Here is a 20,053-nt window from a genome sequence, read left to right as displayed (position 1 = left end):
TTCAATAACACTAAGCCGGTCGTGCTGTTTACTCTCTATCAAAGTCAGAGCTTGGAAGGTATTTTTCTTCTGGAGCGGCTTCCCTGGTGTGACACCTGAGCGATGTAGCGTGGCTGTGTGTCTGTGATACGCCAAGCCAATTTACAGGCTCGGCAGGAGAGCTGTCGCTTCCCATCACAACTCACAACCACAGGACACTTCCGCTCTGTGTCTATGTGCTCTCTGCTCCCAAGCCCTCCACTAAAACCTCCACAATTTAGAAGTTAGAAATGTGCTCTGTGTGCACAGTTTACCTTTTTTTTAAATTAAGGACAGTGGACTATTTCTTTCCTAATACAACACAGTATTCAGTCAAAGTGGAGCAATTATTTGTTCTGTTTTTCCCTCGAAGAGACTAAATTAAACCTAAATTAAGATATATAATATGTGTATGTTTCAAAAAGGTCAAAATACATTTAATAAACTAAAAATAATGAAGCAGAAATTATATACTGATGTATGCCTGAAACAAAATTAAATGTAAATTAGCACTGGAAATAAAATCCGTTAGAAATGTAAAACTGATACTTCTGCTTGTTTTACAAACTTAAAGAGGACCTATTATGCTTTTGTGCTTTTTCTCTTTCCTTTAGTGTGTTATAATGTATATATATATATATATATATTTTGTTTTTGTGCACGTAAAAGATATGCAAATTTACAAAACCCAAAGTCCACGCCAAAGGGAGTTACTCTCCCCCACAGAAACACTGCTCCTGAACTGCCTGAAACGCCTTGCTTGAAGTCCCGCCTTTACTCCTGTAACATGGTGATGTCACCAAGTAACACATTTGCATAAAGGCTAGTTTGGCACGCCCTCAAACAAAGCTGTCCGAAGAGTTTGGTTCAGTTGACCAATCAGAGCAGACTGGGCTTGAAAAGAGGTGCTACAGCACAGGCGGTATGAGAAAAGTAAAGCGTTTTTAGAACATTAAATCATGTAAAGATGTTCTAGTAGAGGCCCAAAATACAAGTATGCACCTGAAAATAAGCATAATAGCTCCTCTCTCACAAGTTAAGACCCGAGTTAAAAAATAGACTTATAATTGCATCTATCCTGCATGACTAAATCCTGTGATTTATGTATAATGTGCTTGTACGCTTCCTCTCTGAGACGAGCAAACATAACCGACTCAAGCACAATACAGCGAAGATCCCCAGATCCCGGCTCGCTTCCGATCCTCTGTCGTTAACTAATGGTACTAATTAGCAAATTAGCCTTATTATATCCAGGGCAGGAGCCAATTTTAATTGAACAGATTTTTGTTTAAAAAAAAAAAGGGAAGACAAAAACACCCATCCCTCCATTAACATGCATTGAGAGAAAGCACAAAAGCCCTATTGTTTATATCGAGCTTGGAGAGGCAGTGTGAAAAGCTGGCAGAGTGTTTGCGTGGTGAGTGTGCATCAGTGTGCGTTCGTACATGTGCGAGATAGAGAGAGGTAGCGAGAGAGGGAGAGAGAGAGGGAGTGTTAGCAGCAGGTTGTTTTGTTGTGGCCCAACGGCCCGGCGGCCAGCAGATGTCTTCGTGCTCCCGGGCCTGGAGCGCCTCTCCTCTGAGCATCCTCTCCAATTGACTCATTTACCCACAAAGCAGCCTGCTTGTTCCCTTCCCACGTAATGGGCTAATTACTGCTTTAATGATTCCGTATATCCTTTCCCGCACGTTTTTTCTTTGTTTTAGGGCCGTTTTCATACCGTTAAGAGAGAGAAGCGCTACAGTGCAGTCACACTTTGAACCCAGATAATACAATGTACTGTTTATGTCAAATGTAACCTGACGCCAATATTAGTATTTCATTGCAAGTACTATGACTTTTAGAGCTGCTAAAATTAATCGATTAGTTATCAACTATTAAATCAATGGCCAACTATACTGATAATCAAATAATCGGTTTGAGTGATTTTGTAAGAAAAAAAAGTCTAAATTCTCTGATTCCAGCTTCTTAAATGTGAATATTTTCTGGTTTCTTAACTCCTCTATGACAGTAAACTGAATATCTTTGAGTTGTGGACAAAACAAAGCATTAGAGGACGTCATCTTGGGCTTTGGGAAACACTGATCGACATTTTTCAGCGCTTTTTGACATTTTATAGACCAATTAAATAATCGATTAATCAAGAAAATAATCGACAGATTAATCGACGATGAAAATAATCGTTGGTTGCAGCCCTGACGAATTAATTTAGACATTGTAAACATTTAAATGCATCTTAAACATTTAAATAAATAAAAAAAACATCAATATGAGCAACTTGGGAGCCGATATAAAAATTATATTTTAAAACACAGGTTATTACAGTACTCAGACTTCTGCAAGATTTCTAATTTATAAGATACTTAACTACAATTACCTGGCATCCCGCTGTTTAATTGTCCCCGATTAGACGACTACTGATCTGTTATCTCTAACGTGCTTCGTAAATTGAATTTAAAATTATCAATAGTATTGTGATTATCAATAAATAAAAGCCTTCAAAACCTAATTGCTTTCTTAATTGCAATCAAATAATAATGAAGTTGTGTATATTTCATGTGAGAAAATAAAAATAATGGAGCTTTTAAATGGTGTAACAGTAGAATAGATTATATTGTGGTAAAAAAAAAAAAAAAAAAAAGTTTTCAATAAGATTTTGTAGCAGTTGTGTTGCGAGAAAGAAAAAGCTTGTTGACTAAAAGAGACGACCCTCTTAGGCGAGTCAAAGTCAGAGAGTTTGTAGTGTTTTCGAGAGGAACGAGGCGTCACTGGCCAGCTGTTGCTCAATAAGCCGTGGCCCCTGTCCATTAGGCCAGAGGAGTTAATAAGACATGAGACAGGCCAGACCCAAGTGAGGAATGAAGGTCATTGAGTCACCAAGCAGACTGCATCCATCCAAGAGGGCCGACATTTCATACAGCCCACAGGTTTCTGAAGTCCGCCTCGCAAACACACACACACTGTACCCTGGCTGACTGCAATGGCTGTCGCTCACGGCGCTGAAATTATTATGAAACCAGAACATTTCCCAAAAACCTAACCCTTTTAGACAAGAGCGCACCCTCTGACTAAACACTCAGCCATTCCACCTGACCTGTTAGCACTTAACAGGTTGACCCCGACCACAAAGACACACATTCACAATTTCACGGCTGGTTTAATGTTCAGTTTTTGTTGGTCCACTTCATAGAAAACATACTAATCATCATCACCTCTCTCGCTCACCGCCATTCAAATGCCAAACCATTACACTGACAGAACTCTGGATCATTTCCTGTCATCTCTCAATTGAGATTTAAAGCGCATAATTTATGAAAAGATTTTTTTTTTTTAACCTCCATCTTCGAATAAACCATCGATGTGGCGGCATAAATTGTATGGATACCCACATGCAACTCCCAAAGTAAGCCGATGATTTGCCATTGCGTAGCACAAAGGCTAGTGTAGCTGTGTGCCACGCTATGCTAACACCCTGCCTCCATTAGTGCTCTGTATGTGACTGTAATACTGACCTGTGACCAGTCCACTGCTGTATAACAATTAAAAACAGTCGCACCTACAGTAATGTTGATGTTCCTGCGCAGGGCTACGCTGAAGCCTATGAAGTAGCGCAGTGGCCGACCATACTGATGGTACTGTAGCTTCATTTCCTGGTGGGGCTCCTCAGTGTAATGGGCCAACTATAGATGGGTTTGTTTGTTCTTGAGTGAGGAGGACCATGCAGTTCCTACAGGGACTTAACATTAGTTCCATTGAGTGAGTCGACCATCTGCCCACCATTAACCCCAGAACCCTCCTTCTCTTTACAGGCTGGACAATTTGCTTAATATGGCCTATGGCGTAAAGAGGTAATTAAAAACTTCACCCAATGCCAGATGTCCATGTTGACTCAATGATTTTTCAATATCCTTTTTTCTGTTCCTTTTATTTAGTTTATGTTCCCTTGTATTTTTGCAGTCACTTTGCGTTTGACAATTCGTTCAAGGTCAACTGCATTTTTGGTTATTTGATTTGTTTTTTTTCCCTCGTAAGCTTGAGTTGGTTTTGAAACCCTACCAACCACTTAAGGTGTAAACAAAAGAAAACAATCAGTCTTTGTTTTCAGTGGTGATGGATTTGCTTTGTTTTGATTATGACAAGTGCTGGTGTTGTTTGGATTGTTTTTGGGTTGTTTCTGTGTACTGAATGGATTTTGTTCTCTGGTGTAAAACTCCTAATTTCTAGGTGTGTTTTTTTTCTACCGGATTCAGGTTCTCCTGCCTTGTCACTCTACAGCTATAGCTTGGGAACAGTCTCTCTCAAAAGTACAGTGTGTAGGATTTGGCGGCACCTGGTGGTGTGGTTGCGGATTGCAACCAACTGAGCACCCCTCTGCTCGCTCCTCCCTTTCCAAGACTGCGATAACGTGAGCCGCCGAGGGCAAAACTGTTGTAACGCTGTTCAATGGCCATCCTTACCATAATAACACTACTTTAGGAGCAATAGAAGTCAGACGATGGCTGACGGTACCACAGTTTTGCACTCTGCGGCTCATGTTAGCACAGTTTCACAAGCGTGTAGAGAACTACGGTGCCTTCAGGTAACGTAAAAACCCGAAAGGCTCTTGCTAGAGCCAGTGTTTGGTTTGAGAAACTCCGTGAAGAGGACCTGCTCCCTATGTAGATATGAAGGGCTCATTCTTAGCTAACAAAAACACGACTCTTCACAAATGAAGATATAGTTCTGAATATTATATTCCATTTCTGCTAATAGATTCCCCAAAATGCTACACACTGTACCTTTAAGGAGCTAATTTTGAATTTGTCACTTTAATTATGTAGGTATTTCCTCACTACATCATTAGAATAAAACCTTTGTACATCCACTATCAACTATGTACACAATCCTTTATGCGATAAATGTACATCTGTGCAGTGGAAGCCGTGACAAAATTCTATAGTGCCGTAATTTCTTGGCAGTACTAGCTGAGATGAGTTAGTGTTCAGCGGGGACACGGGATGAGGCTGGATGAACCTGGATCCCTGCTGGAAACAGGAAACGCTGTTTCACTGCAGACAGCTCCAGCTTTGCTCGGCACTGCTCTGCTCGAATTCCTTCCTTTCGCCTCCATGTTTCATTTTTGCTTTCTCGCTACCATAGGTCTTACATAACCCAGAGCAGCAGTCACTGTGGTGATAGATGTTTCATGTGCTGACCGTGGCATCTTGCATGTTTGCAAGCACAGGGGACACCATCTGAAGTCAGCTTAGCAGCTCAAACAGAGACGGAAGTTTTAGCTCGAGAGAAATGTTCCCTTAGAAAGTTCCTCTGAGAAGCTGTAATTAATTTTGTTTAACCCTTCATGTCTCCCTTGCCCGATAAGCACTGTGGCCTCACTCTTGAGTCATTACATAATTTTATAAAAAGGTAAAAATAGTGTCTGATTCAGCTGCACTGATTGCAAAGCATGCCATCAAGTTCGAGGTGCTTTTCAGTGATCTGAGGTTATTATGATTTGAAAGGGAAGAGAAGAAAGGTGTTAAGAGCTGGAGATGGTTGGCTTTAGAGAGGACAGAATAGATATCTGGTCAGCTACACTGTTGCTATGCAACCCCTGGTCTCGTCTGTAACATTGGTTAGTGTTCGGTCCCGCTCTGATGGGTACGCTCGCATGCACATTTACACACACACATGCACACACAGACACACGCAGGCACACGCATCTCCACATTCTCGCAGTGTTAGCTAGCCGCCAAAACCGTCACACTCTCACAAGCCTCTCCGCTTTTGCATATAAATCACCACAAGTTGTTTTTTTTCCGAGCGCAGCAGGAGAGGCCTGAACGCAGCCGAGCATGTCAGACAAGGCCTCGACGTGATGAAGCCAGTTAAGATTCCACCTGCTTGATACGGGAGAAAATATTAACTCACCTCAACAAGACATTGAGGCCATGAAGAGATATGTGAGACAAAGGATTTGGAGCCTTTTGTAATACAGTTTGCTGCTGCAGCAACCCTGTGGTGAATATGAAAATCCCCCTGTATCTCAGTCATATAGATTTATGAAATTATAATATATTTCATCTTGCCTTAATCATACAGAAATATATATACTAATATTATCTGCTTATCTCACTTAACACACTCAAAGAAAGAGTGATTAGAGCAGAGAGCCCTTAGCGTCAATAAGCTAAACACCCTAGGTGCTGGTATTAGCATCCACAGCGCCCACAATGGCCAGAAGCAAACTCCGCATGACCAAAGTCATGCAGGAAGGTCGTAGTGATCGGCGGCCATATATAGTCGCTGGAGAGAGAGAGAGAGGTGGGGGCCCCGAGCAGCAAGCAGCGCTATCGATCAGTGCCACAAGCTCTGGAATAGAACAGAACACCCTGCAGACTGCGGGAGGAGTGGGAGGAATACACTTTGTACCTTAATGCCACTGGGCTGTAAAGTGCTTCCATTTTCCATTTAGTTCGCTCCCTCTTCCCTCCCTCCCTTTCCTTAAGAAAGCAGCCTTCTCCGAGACAGCTGCAGCAAAGCGGAAATCTCAATTAAAGCACGCCCAATAATGCCTATAGTCGTTTCTTGGAGAGAGGTGGCATAAGAAATGAACCTTTTTATCTCATTTACCTTTTATTTAAAAGTGGGGATTTTTTTTTTTCCTCCTCTCCCTTTTCCTTTGAGCGGAAAGGCAATTAAATGAAGTCAACTGAGGATTCAAATCTCTTGCATCACAAGAAAAAGGAGAAGATTATGAGGCGAATGAGAACAGATTTAGCAGGCTGGTGCGTGATCTTTGATGGATTTCTAGCAACGGTTTAATTCAAGAACTTCCTGCAATTTAGCTCCTAAAGGAGCCACTCAAGGACACAAAAGAGAGAACCTTCGTCTGCATCTCCTTCAGCAGAGATACAGCTCGGCGTGCGGCGCTGTCGTCATTCCTGACATTCCTCTCGGAATTGAGGAGCTTATTTGGTCGAGGCTGTGCAGACACACATACAAGACATAAATATACACACACATACGATAAACATGCATATGCATCCTAATTTATCTGTTTGGCTTGGAGATCAGTTTTTGTAGTTTGATCAGTAAACATTTAGCAGATGAAGTTAGCAAGCTTGTTATTTATATGGCTGTAGATGGTAGTGTATCATGCAGGTGAGCGTCATGGCAAGCTTTTGGATTATGTTTGAAAATGTGGCTCTCATCTTGTTGATGGAGATAGGTTTTTCACCGGTTTATGGCCATTTCATGTACACCAGATGCAGACATTGAGCTCCTCTGTATGCCTCAACATGTTCAATTAAAACTCTCTCTTTCCTCTCTCCCCTTCTCCTGCTCTCCCTCTCCTCTCAGGTTCTCCCCCATCACCATCGACAGCATGACCAGCCTGGTCGGCATGAACATCCCCGGCCACACGGGCACCGGTTGGTGCATCTTCGTGTACAACCTGTCCCCAGATTCGGATGAGAGCGTGCTCTGGCAGCTGTTCGGGCCCTTCGGCGCGGTCAACAACGTCAAGGTGATCCGTGACTTCAACACCAACAAGTGCAAAGGCTTCGGCTTCGTCACCATGACGAATTACGACGAGGCGGCCATGGCCATCGCCAGTCTCAACGGCTACAGGTTGGGCGACCGCGTCTTGCAAGTCTCCTTCAAGACTAACAAGACACACAAGTCCTGAACTTTGACAAGTAGAAGCAGTTGCCCCGCGACTTTGTCTGCTCCCAAATTGCCCCCGACCTTTTCCCCCCCACCTCCACCCCGTCCCCTTAGCCCCTTCAGTCACTACCACTACCACCCTACTACAGCCATCCAACACAGCAAACTCCAACCGGAACACAAAGCAACCGACAAACCATCAAACAAATTGAACTAGAAATGGCTTATATTATAACTTTGGACCTATAAGCCAATGTTGCCTAAGTATTACAAAAATGAAATGATGAAAATGTTCATGAGTTTTTTGGAAGCTCCTGTGATAATACAGGCTTCTCTTTGTTGTATATTCTTTCTGTTTGTTGTGGTTGTTCAAATGATTTTTCTCTTCTGTGTAAACAGTAGCAAATCCCTGTATTCCCTTATTTCAGAGAAGAGAATGTCCTTTTTAGATTGAAACCTTTTCTCTGTCTTGATTCAGGATTTGTTTTTCTTTTGTAAATCCGGATCCACTGTCGTTAGTATTATATACCTCCCTGTCGGTGAAAGGGAGGGGGCTCTTTTTTAAATTGGTGAACCATTCATTCATTTTTAGTGTGTATCAAAAAGTTCCCCTTATCGATTATGAACGGGATTTCCACAATCCCACAAACTCTGATGTAGAAAAAAAAAAAGAATTTCTAACATTGTTTTTGTTTTGTATCGCAAACAAAACATAATGTCTTTCCTCACAGGGGTTCAGGGAGATGGGGCGAGGGAGGGGATGGGTTAGCTTTCCTGATGACACGTTCAGTAATTTAAGAAAAAAAAAAAAATCACTGTTGCCAAAGAGAAGATCTCTTTGCTTGAAAAAAATACGTTTAGAAAAAGATAAAAATAAAGAGAAAGAAGATCTATTTTTATAAATGATAATTAAAATAATAATTATTGAAGAATTTTTACAAGAATCTGGATTTGAAAAAAGAGAAAAATATTTTGACTGGCTAACTAGGGGGGGCCGGGGCGGGAGGGAGGGGGCACCACCTTGTCTTGTCGTTCTGCCGTGGTACTTTATAGGATCAAAGGTTGTTTGTTTTTTGGGGACTCCAAGTTGGCAGTGATTTTGTAGATGGACGGGATGCAAACTGAGGCAGGTGATTTTGGTAATTTTTCACATATGTACTAGTGCGTAATTATTCAACAGCGATACCCAAAAGGGAAGGGAGAGGGGTCTTTCCAAGGCCTAACCATCCTTATAGTCCAGAGCCCAAAGCAAGAAGACCCTTTGTCCACTTGTTTTCCTGTTTTTGTCATCAGTCAATATGGGATATCAGTAAATAGATATATACACATCTATCCATTTAGAGAGCATACTATACATTATCTATATCATTTTCTTCGCTCTGCGTTTGTGAACTTACATTTGAAAAGAACTTCCTTTTAGCGATCAACAGTAGGTGCTATACTACATTATTCACATATCTTAAATATCCAAGTTTGTTGTTCTATGTGTTGTTTAAAGAAAAAAAATACTTCGATGTTGGCATTGAATTGAGCTGCTGTTCTTTGTTTAATATTTGTTTATTGTTGGCCCAAAAATCTGGTGAGACTATTTCTTTGCTGAATAACCAGATGAACGAATTTGGGCCTTGTAAGAATCACTGAACAAAATTTTTATTTTGTATTTTTTTTGTTTGGCTTGCTGACTTTTAGGTTACTTGCTGAGCGTGAAACGTTTGTCAAAACTAAATGATGATTAGCTAGTTCCGTTAGTCTAGATATTTGTTTCCTTAAAAAGGATCTATGACAACTGTGTCTTTATTTGCTGTGTACAAATAGATGATATATATATACATATATAGTCTACATTTGTTTTACAATATCTACTGTACTATATGAGTTGTCACTGTTCTTTTGTTTGAGCTTGTCTTTTTCATATGACAACTTATTATGAAGTGGTGGTTCAGTTACTTAGAAAAACTTGTGAGGAAACTGTTCAATTGTTGTCATGTTGCTTGTGGAGAAAAAAAAAAAGATTTGGATTAACTTTCAGTTTGCTACCGCGGCAAAAGAAACCGAACAAAAGCTTAGAATATAACTGTATTTGTTTATCACTTTATTTACTTATCTATTTTTTAAACTATTTATTTTTCTATTTATTTGTATTTATTATATATTTATTAATTGATTAATTTATCTGTGTATTTATGTATTTATTTGTTTCATTGTCTGTGTATTTGCGTGATTCTGGTACAGGGAGGGGGCGTTTCTGAGCAAAAGGGAACAAAGCGACTAGTGGAGAGGCTCTTCCAGTAGTCCACTGCACTGAGAGAACTTTTAGTACGTTCGTGCTTTGTACCAATATATCAAAATTACAATATAAAAAAATCTAAAAGTCAAGAAAACTGAAAAAAATGTCTGGAGGGTTGGGGGACGCTCTTCCCTTATTACTAGAAACAGTTACTCGCTATGCATAACCTAGTTAATAGTTAAATTTGCTATTGCTTTTTTCTTGTCTTGTTAAAATGAAATCTTTAGATCTTTTTCAATAAAGTTTAGTCTTAATAGAATGTTATAAACAGTCGTTCTGGTTCAATATAACCTGTGATAAGTTTGTGTTGTTCTAAAAAGCCACTCCGTCCACACCCTCCCTCCACTTACTACCGCTTTGTGATGAAACCTTATGCAAAAATGTGGGTCTGAAAGCATAGTTTTCAGTTTTCAGTGAAACATTTTATATAACATTCAGCTCTTGGAGGCTTGGGCAGATACATTTTAAAAAGGAGCAAAATGCCCATTGTTGTTTGAGGGTCATTCATTGCACTGGACTAAATCGGTCACTTAAGAGTCAAAACTTATTTTTAAAAATATTCATCATGTTTTCAAATGACATACCAACAAATCTTTAAAAATGAGAAATTGTTACCATTGCACACCAACTGTTATTTAAGGCAGTTGTTGCTATACTTAAGAAGTACTCTGGAGGTATGAAAAGGGATTGTACCGATTCTATATTTTATATACTCTAATATGATATATATTATATATTTTGAAAGGTGAAAGGTATGGGAATGGTTCCAGAAGTATAAATATACGGAATTGGATTTTCTTTGTTTGTTGTTAAGACTTGAAAACATGAAGGAGGTGTGTGGAGAGCATTTCAAACACTCAGACGCATGCTCGCAAAAAGTACATCCTTCTCTCTCACACCTCAGTCATCTGACAGGCCGGGTCATCTTATATCGTCATTATTATCCAGTCATCATCTGCGCCATCCAATCACGTAGTTTTCTAACGTCATAACGGCAACAAACCAACCAACCAACCCACCCACCCACCCACCCACCAACCAACCAGACCCCTTCATGCTCCCCGCCGCCGTCGGGAGCTTGAATTATGCAACGACCCCAGTAGAATGTTGTTCTGATGTGTGAACTAATTTCCTACACTGTATGACTTTTGAACTCTTTACGATGCGTGCCTGTGTTCCGCCTAGACCCTGTGTGCACGTGTGTGTGTGCGCGCGTGTGTGCATGTTTGTATGCATGTTCCTTTATGTAATTGTGCGCGTGTTGTGCGTTTTTTCCTCATACGTTTGTCAGCGTGGAGTACATCCAAATGTGCGTATGTACAGTATATACATATGTTCAATGTTTGTGATTATGTGTGTGTGTGATTGTGCATTTGGGTCTGTTTAGTGCACATATATACAAACGTATATGTGTGTCTCCCTGAGTGCATGTGCGCGCGTGTCTGACAGAGATGCTCGAAACGTGTGTGTGTGTGTGTGTGTGTGCGTGAAAGTGTGTGCATGTCAGGGTGTTTGAAACATGGGGCTGCGTCACCTCGCTCTATGCCCGACCCCTATGGCTCACACCATCCCCTGTAGCGCCTTATAGTGGCAGCCTGCCAGTAGGAACAACGCAGCCAGTAGTGGAGGAGGGAAGGTGAACAGAGGAACTAGGCTCTTCTTGTCAGTTTTCATTTTCCTCCTGAGACGTGTTTGTTTACTATCTGAAAAATCTATAAACGAAATCTTTAAAGACAAAAAAGACGAAAAAATGTTCACGGGACCCCATGACCGCGGCTCTCTCTACTCTCTCCTGCTTATGTTATTACTTAACAATTATCAATGATGATTATTATGATTATTATTGCTATTATTCTTAGTATTCTTATTCTTATTATTAATCCAATTACTGCGATGAATGACTTCATGTTATCCTTGCTAGTTTAGGTCATTTCTGAAACTGGAAACAAAATAAAAATCTTGCTGTAAATGTTTGTTTTTTCTTTTTCATAAAACTGTTGTGTTTGAATTATTTGTACTTTTGAATGTTGGGACAATAAAATGAGGTGTTAAGAGCTTGGATGTTTCTTGTCGTGATGAATGAGGCATTCAAATATTTCACTGTGCATACTATAAGGGTACGTCTTCCTCATGTGTTTAAAGGTGCTCTGTACGATATCCAGAGCATTAATATTAGGGATGGGAAAAAAATCAAATATAAATCGATCTACTTATATATCACAATTTTGAAATAGATTGTTTTAATGCCAGAATCAATATAATTGCTTCATTTGGGTTTATGCGGAGGTAGAAGGAAGTTAACCCCTTTATTGTTGTAGTCTGAGTAACGTGAAATTATACCCGTTTCAAGACCAAAACAAATCTGAAGCAAGCCGACGCGATGACACTTTGGGTTCACACATTGCCAGGAAAAGCTAGACATGGCTAAAGCTGCATGCTAACTCTGTCATGGACAGGAAACGTTAACATATTGCGATAACGTGCGGTCAAGCCAGCCATCACTCGCATCTCCGTGGTCAAATCCAGCCGACGCTAAATGCATTTAAACGGCCCCGATGGAGATGACCATTGATCTATAAAGAGAACGGAGCTGACGGGAGAGCTAGCGACGGACTTGGCAAAGTTAACGTAATACACGTTTGACTACATCCGACAACTTTTCAAAATAAGGTGTTACCAAAGGGAAATTTATACAAAATACATATATGGAAATAAGATTGATTGGATTATATTAAACATATATAAAACATTAAATGTCTCTATAAATTTAAAAGAAAATACCACTTATTTGTGAGGAAAATGTTTTTATTCTTTGATTTTTGGGTTGCTGGAAAGAAATTTAGTAAATAATGCTTGACAATGACTGATATATTTGACTTCAGGACATCTCTGACTACATACATGCTGAAAATCAAATATTTTGGATATTTTCTATAATAAAAGTCCCTAGAAGTGTATGATTCAAACTTTTTAGTGTTAAAAAAGTTTACAAAAATCGCCATAAATTGTAATATCGGAATCTCAATACTTGTAGAATCGCAATAACTGTAGAATAACAATACTTTACAATCGCAATACATATTGAATCGGCACCCAAGTATTGTGATAGTATCAAATCAGGAGATAAGCATATCGTCCCAGGCCTAGTTAATATAGTATTAGACAACTATTTGCTATGTAAAGAGATATAGTGGCGTAATGTCTACCTGAGAAGAGAATGAACTATTAGCTCTGTCAGCACTGTTGCCGTTGTTTTCACTGTTAGCCCTGTTAGCTGTCACCATGTTGAGAGCCGTGCAGAGGCAATAGAAATGCATTTAGCACCTTTAAAATGAGAGTTCCAGTTCCTCAAATGTGATAATTTGCTGCATTTTGATGTTTTTTATCTCTGGAAATTTATTATTTGGACAAAGCAAGTCATTTGAATAAGTCATCTTGTGCTCAGAGAAATTGCGAAGGACGTTTTTTAATAATTTCCTGGCAAGATTTCAAATTAGCCATACAACACAAAAGAATTAACTGCAACAGTAAATCACAGATTTAATCTGCGTTCACAGTGACCTTTCAGCTTCTGAGGGACGGTCACGACTATGGAGGCAGTAACACTGCAGACATAAAACGCAGTGCTGATCTCAGGCAGCCCTCTAAAAGGAGCTGCTATAGGAATGAGTGAGATAACACTGCCCCCTGCATCTTCACCGGAGTCTCCGAGACCTTCGTGGCACAATGCTGCCTCTCGCTGAGTAATATCTGTGGTTAATGTGTGCTTTTCATCTCATCTCTGATCTGTTTCACAATACAAACTTTCACCAGTCAGCCAACAAAACACCTGAAGCAAAGGGACTAAGAATAAGGCCTTGGAGGACGGAGAAATATCACTGCTGCAGATCTGTTCATCAATAACAATGTTCTCAATGTACTCAGTAATGTCCAGTGATGTGAGCCCGGCTTTACGCCTTTATAATCCAAATCACACCGGAGAGCATTACGGCGGTTGTGGAGGAGATGATGGTTGTTAGACGGCGATATGTTCAGCCACTCTCGTCTTTCCTCTCCCGTTGTTAGCAACTTAATGATCCTCCACACTCATCAAGGAGAAAGTAGATGGGGAGGACGTGAATCAGCGTGGGCTCTCAAGTCCCTTTCAACTGACTTCTTGGAGGTTTAAAGGCAATAGCTAGTTCAACAAACAGCTGTTGATTTCAACTTTAACGTGGTGTTGTTATAAAATACTCTACTGTGACTCAGACGTGGGAAAAAACAAAATGTAGCATGAAAAAAAAAAAATCACTAAAAATATCTCAAGCAAACAAGATGTTTAAATTCCAAAAGGACGTGAAAGTGCTCTCGTTACGGGGAGTTGTTGGGTTTAATATGGCTCAGTTCTCACCATATTCTGTCACCAGGTGCAACCATATGATGCTGCCTCTCAGTTTCTATATAAACCACTTTTCATCTGCCTGGGTGAGAGCTGATCACACTCGCTCCATGGTGTGAATGTCAGCATCCTGCCGCGCTGTGATGTAGACGGCGGTTCTGCCAAATGACAAGCACGAGCCTCGCAGTCGGAAGCATATTATTTCATAAGGAGCTACTTGTCTTTGACGAATCTTCCGCAGTCAAATCTGTGCAGTGGGGGAGCTGTTGTTGCCCTCTAGCTCTCCTTGGTACACACTCTGACATTAATGGGATACCTCTCTTCACCCCTTTGTCCACTTTAGAGATTTCACACCGCCTAATCAAAAGCCTCTCAGCTTCACTTCATGTTATTTATTAAGCGAGCTGCTCTCAGATGAGCGCGCAGTCCACTTCATTTTCTGTTTTGGCATTAACGCTCTGATCAGACTGATTGGACTGTCTGTTTAATTATAAAGTTTGTTTTAATGTTGTCGTGTATAATGTGCGCCGTTTATTCAAGTTAGTCTTTGAAACCAACTTGTGTTATCTTCTACTTCAAGACTTATAGACATCAAGATTACAGCAGCATCCTCTTCTTAAGTTTCACATTCCCTTTGTAAGTGATAGTGTTATGATGACACTGCCCATAATGAAGCCCATAGTCTTGGCATTGCATAAATTCACTGTGTACGGAATGACTTAAAGGGAACATATCATGAAAAACGTTTTTGCAATGCTTGTGAACATGCATTTGGGTATCTGAAGTGTCTACCAACTCACAAACTGTGAAATAAGACAACCCAGTCAGTTTTTGTGGGCTGCCTAGATCAGAAAACATGTGATTCAACAAGCCATTCAGATTTGGCTCCCCTTCCTATGTCACATGTAGGTTCATTATAATATATCACCCACAGTTTGAGAACTACCTTTGCAAAGGTGCAACACATTTTTCATGCAAGCCAATCACAGAAGACTAGGGCTGTCCCGAATACCATTTTTTGGGCTTCGAGGTTTCAGTGAGAAATAATCGAAGGTATTCGAAGCTTTGTGGTGTCAACAAGCCGACATGTTCTTCTGTCTCCATCTCACCCGTTTCAGTGCTGCCGCACTACTGTACACACACGCATCTCTACACAGCGAAATCCCTCTGAGAATAATAATAATTAATGATGAACATGAATAATGAATAATGTTATGGGATTATTCTTTATTTTATGGACTATTTTGGGATTTATACTTTATCATTGCATACTCGGTTTGAAGGTCGATTACCAATGCAATGGTCGAAGCTTTGAAGCTTCGAAGCCTTCGGGTCAGCCCTAGAGCAACCTGGGGTTTTTCAGGAGGGGATCTTAAAGGAGCGTTTCAGACAGACAGTATGAAAAAAATAATGTTTTTTGAACATTAAAGCATGTTCTAGAAGAAACCCAAAATACAAGTATGAACTTGTAAATGAGCATTATATGTCCCCTTTAACGTTATTGTATAATGAACAGTGTTTTCTCCAGGAAATTACCCAGATACATCTTGCCTTATGATCAATTTAGCAATAAGTGCCTAAACAATAACCAAAATATTATAAAATATAGCATTTGCTGTAGTCCCCCCACTGTCTCCACTTTAATGTTTGATGTCATAAAAGTGCATTTTTTTCCAAGATGTTAATGGAGGTGATCTATTTTAAGCCCACCTCCTCTATAAAACACTGTGGGTGAATGTGATGCTGGACGATTACTTTTTCAAAAAAAGTGGGAAAAATCCTAGACATTTTTTATATCTTGGCTAGCTTTAGTCAAATTCTAAATACAAGACTATTCAGTTATTGAATGATGTTAGGCATAGTCCTATTTGCATCTCATTGCTCTTGGTTCTCTTCTGTTTTATGTTGTTGATCAGATGACAGTTGAGCTGTTTTATTTCATAACCTTACATTTAAACTGTTAGTTGTCACAACGTTGTTTGTTTGTTTGTTTGCTGTGACAGTGGAGAATAGTTTTGATGAACGTAAAATTACGAGCTGATATGTTATGAAGCATTCTTGTTTTTGAGGCAGGATTTTTCTTTATTGTACGTTTGTAGCTACTGTTAAATATAACTCATTTCTTACAGTCTACCCTGGAAGCATTTTACCCTCTTCCTTACTTCCTAACCTCCTCCTCTCTTGTCTCTAAATTAACTTAACACTTTTAATTAGCCCTCCTAATATCATCCACAGCTGACAAGTTACGATGGAAAAACATTCAACTAACAACCAGTTTAACCACAAAAAGAGAGAAATGGGTGACAGCAACCAAGAGAGCACTTCCCCCATACTGATCCAGTCTCCCTTGCAGGGATTCTCCCTGTGGTAGATTATACTGTAAATCACAGCTCAGGATTTCCTACTTCAAACTAGCAAATATTTGTTGCCCATTTAAGTTGTTTCTACTCTGAAAGTCACTTGAGGTGTGGATGCTAAACAAAAGCACTGGCAGATTTGTATCTGAGTTGTGTGAACAGTGATGGCACCCTCGATGCTGGTACTTCCTTGGAGAGAAAGTGACACTCATGAGGGCCTAATAAAGCTCTGGATCCCATTCAGGAAGTTTCAGTCCCTCAGGGCTCTGCTTGCAATCTGCTCCCCTGTGAAGTCTCTTAATTTCAATGCAATATTTCCAGCACCATGGGATCACACTGTTCTTCCTCAGGGGCAGCGTTTTCTTGTACACACAATCTGTCGCCGTGTTGTGACGTACGTCGTGGCATCACGGCAACGCACGACTCACCAATGTGATGCCATATTGAGATGCTTAACTCTGACCGACCAGAGCGGGAACCACATGATGCAGACTCTGCTGAAGCAAACTAATACGAGTTGGGACTCAAAGCTTCCAATCAATGCCTTGTTTGTGATGACTAACGCCTGAAGAGGTATTTACATATACATTTTTCTCTATGCACGCTTTGGCTGAAAAGAGCGCCATGCTCTTGACTGGAGCACCGCGGTGGAGCTTCAGCAGGGGGCTCGCCAAACTTAAAGCCGGGTGAGTGTTTGTGTCAGTGCAGAGACAGCCCCCATGCTGTGGTCTATCATGCTATAAAGCATCTTAAAGAGGTGATGCAAAGTTCAAGATTCATTCAAAAGTGTTCAGTAATCCTCCTTTAAACCGTTCAGATATGTTGTGATGTTTAATATGAGGGGCAGAAGAGGCCATCATTGAATACATTTAATTGTGTTAGTTATTGTTTATTGTTATGTAGGAGATTTAATTCATTTTAAACTGAGGCTATACTACAGTATACAAACCTTTGTTTTTAATTGGTTCTGTCTGAGTTAATTAGCATCGTTATGTGATCAGTGTGTTGTAACTGTTGCTACGTGTATTAACATTTGGAGACATTTTCAGTGTTTATATAATTTATTTTGACCTATCCGTGCCTGGTTGACTGTTGTTAACTCAGGTTAATTAAGCTTTATAAATAAAGCATTATGGACCATTTCACAGTTGTAAATGTGTCCCTGTTAATTTCCTATTGCAGTGTATGTGAATGACATCAGCTGATAGGAAGTAAACATGGACCCAAGCTGTTTCCTTACAATGCAATAACGTTGAAACGGTTGATACAGACCAAGGATAGGCTTGGTTTTGTCATTTCAGTTTTACTTTAGTTTAATTATAGTTAGTTTTCAGAGCGGGTCTGCTAGTTTTAGTTTAATGTCAGTTTGCCAGAAAGGTTTAGTTTTTATATGTTTAGTTTTACAGTAGTTTTCGTCTGTTTTTGTTAGGTTCAGGTATAGTGTCTCAGAAGTAAGTAGCTACATATACATACAAAATATATGGTTGGAGAACTGTGTAGGAATGGCCATAATGTTTAATCTTCGGGCTACTTTAGTGAAGCAATTGCGACACAGTGGCATCTCCTGGAAGGTCAAGTCTGTTATATTTCTGTGGTTGACAGAATTTCATGCTGTTTCCTTTTTTCAGTCGTAATATATTACAGCTAAAAAACTGAAATATCGTTTCAGTTTATTTTTTCTTAAAAAATATAGTTTTCATATAGTTTCAGTTTACTAACAATATTTTCCACTAGTGAAAATCTATAACTATGCAAATATGTTTAATGCATATCTAATATCATCCTAACAAATTTCTCTTGTGTTGTTCTTGCATATAACTAACTATACGATGCGCTCTAAAGATAAGTAGGTGAGAAATGAAGAAGGCAGCTAAAGGAAGAGCTTCTTTCTAAAGAAGCTACCAACCAACAGCTGCATCATTATGTCTGAAATATCAAAACTATCATATCTATAATATACGTCTACTTATCCTCTTGTAAAGTTGGGAGCCTGATATAAGCTTAAAGATTTAATGTGTTGAACTATGTTGTCCTGAGAACAATTAAAGTATGCGTTTGCACCGCTGAATGACTTTGTTCCTGTCAGAGTGAGCTGTTTGTGTGTGAGATGAAATGAGAAGTTATAAATATGCATTATAACCAACATAATTTAAAAGATCAATTTGCAGAATGTATGCCCATTGAAGATTTAAATACCAACCTGAGATTTGAATACCAATGTAACAAACAAATATTCTAACATTTCAGACCAGTCTTGCTTGCCCTCCTCATTTGCATGCGCAAGATGGCAACGTCAAATTAACTAAGCTGTTTTGTACATTATGCAGCAGAGACAAACAGGACAGCACTTCATCCACTGATGACTGGACCAGCAGATGGTGTGTAAATAATGTACGTTGTCTCGTGGGAACATCCAAGTCTGTCTCAGTTTGGTTTGATGCACCAACCCGCCTCCCTCACACATAGTGACCCCTTTGCAATGTTAAAGACGAAACCATGGTGTTCATTTGATCCAAGGACAGAGGTAAAAACAGTTTGGGATGCACGCTCTATAAGATAGCACCATTAGTAAACATTCGGTAAACATCCTCAGCCCAATGTTATCTTATTTACCCTGCACACATCTCTTGGTTTCATTTGCATGCAGGTAACAGTTTTCACACTTTACTTTTGATTTCAATTATTCATTGTTTTTGTTGTTTTATTTACGTGATAACACCTGGTAGAGAAATAGTCTTTTCAGTCTGTTCCAAAGGGGAAGTCAGGGAACAGACTCGCAGCACTCCTGCTGACTGGAGCTGGTGGGGATTCAATGTCTTTCTCAAGGGCACTTCGTCGGGGTTCATTCTTGTCATCATGGGGGCATTCTCCAGTCACAGCGTGGTTTCCCAATAAAGCAAACTGCCAGGACAGCTACTGGAAGTAGTAATGACATCCTCAACTCTTTCCTGCTCCTCTCTTTTTTTTACCAGTAACTACCAGCTCACTACAGACCACGGCTGCTGCAGTGGTGAATGGGCTCTCGTGTTTTACTGCTAGATTTGGCCGTGAATGTGAAGACTGCGATGTTGGCATTCCCAGCATCCCTTCAACAGCTTCAGCAGCGACAATGACGAGCAGCTCTCACAGCTCGGATGTCTGTGACTGTGAGACAATGTTGTTTTTCCATAACGATGATGGCTGTGATAATTGTGGCGATGGCAGATTAGATGATGACACATTGGCCACTTTTCTGAGGCAAGAGGAGCCATATTGCTTTCAGCAGGGATGGTTATTGGCAAACAGGCTAAAGTTACACTTGATGGCAGGATTACTGACTGTAAAGCAGACAGAAGAGCAAAACTGCAACTGTTCTTATAGTGTGGA

General features: G+C 40.0%; 1 protein-coding gene across 4 annotated transcripts in view; it reads left to right on the top strand.

The window, feature by feature from the left end:
* The window catches only part of elavl4 (ELAV like neuron-specific RNA binding protein 4), a 98,470-nt gene extending 86,461 nt beyond the window's left edge, over positions 1-12,009 (top strand). For 2 of the 4 annotated variants that reach the window (XM_074635410.1, XM_074635412.1), the window contains 2 exons: positions 3,828-3,866; positions 7,360-12,009. In XM_074635410.1, coding sequence (XP_074491511.1) covers positions 3,828-3,866; positions 7,360-7,687 — 367 coding nt within the window. In that variant the 3' untranslated portion in view covers positions 7,688-12,009. The remainder of the gene's footprint in view (positions 1-3,827; positions 3,867-7,359) is intronic. The other 2 variants (XM_074635411.1, XM_074635414.1) reach the window with 1 other exon arrangement.
* Positions 12,010-20,053: the final 8,044 nt, after the last annotated feature.

Source organism: Sebastes fasciatus, chromosome 5 (assembly GCF_043250625.1).
Source record: "Sebastes fasciatus isolate fSebFas1 chromosome 5, fSebFas1.pri, whole genome shotgun sequence".
NCBI lineage: Eukaryota > Metazoa > Chordata > Actinopteri > Perciformes > Sebastidae > Sebastes > Sebastes fasciatus.
Note: the sequence above shows the minus strand (reverse complement) of the source record. Positions and strands in the feature narration are given on the sequence as shown.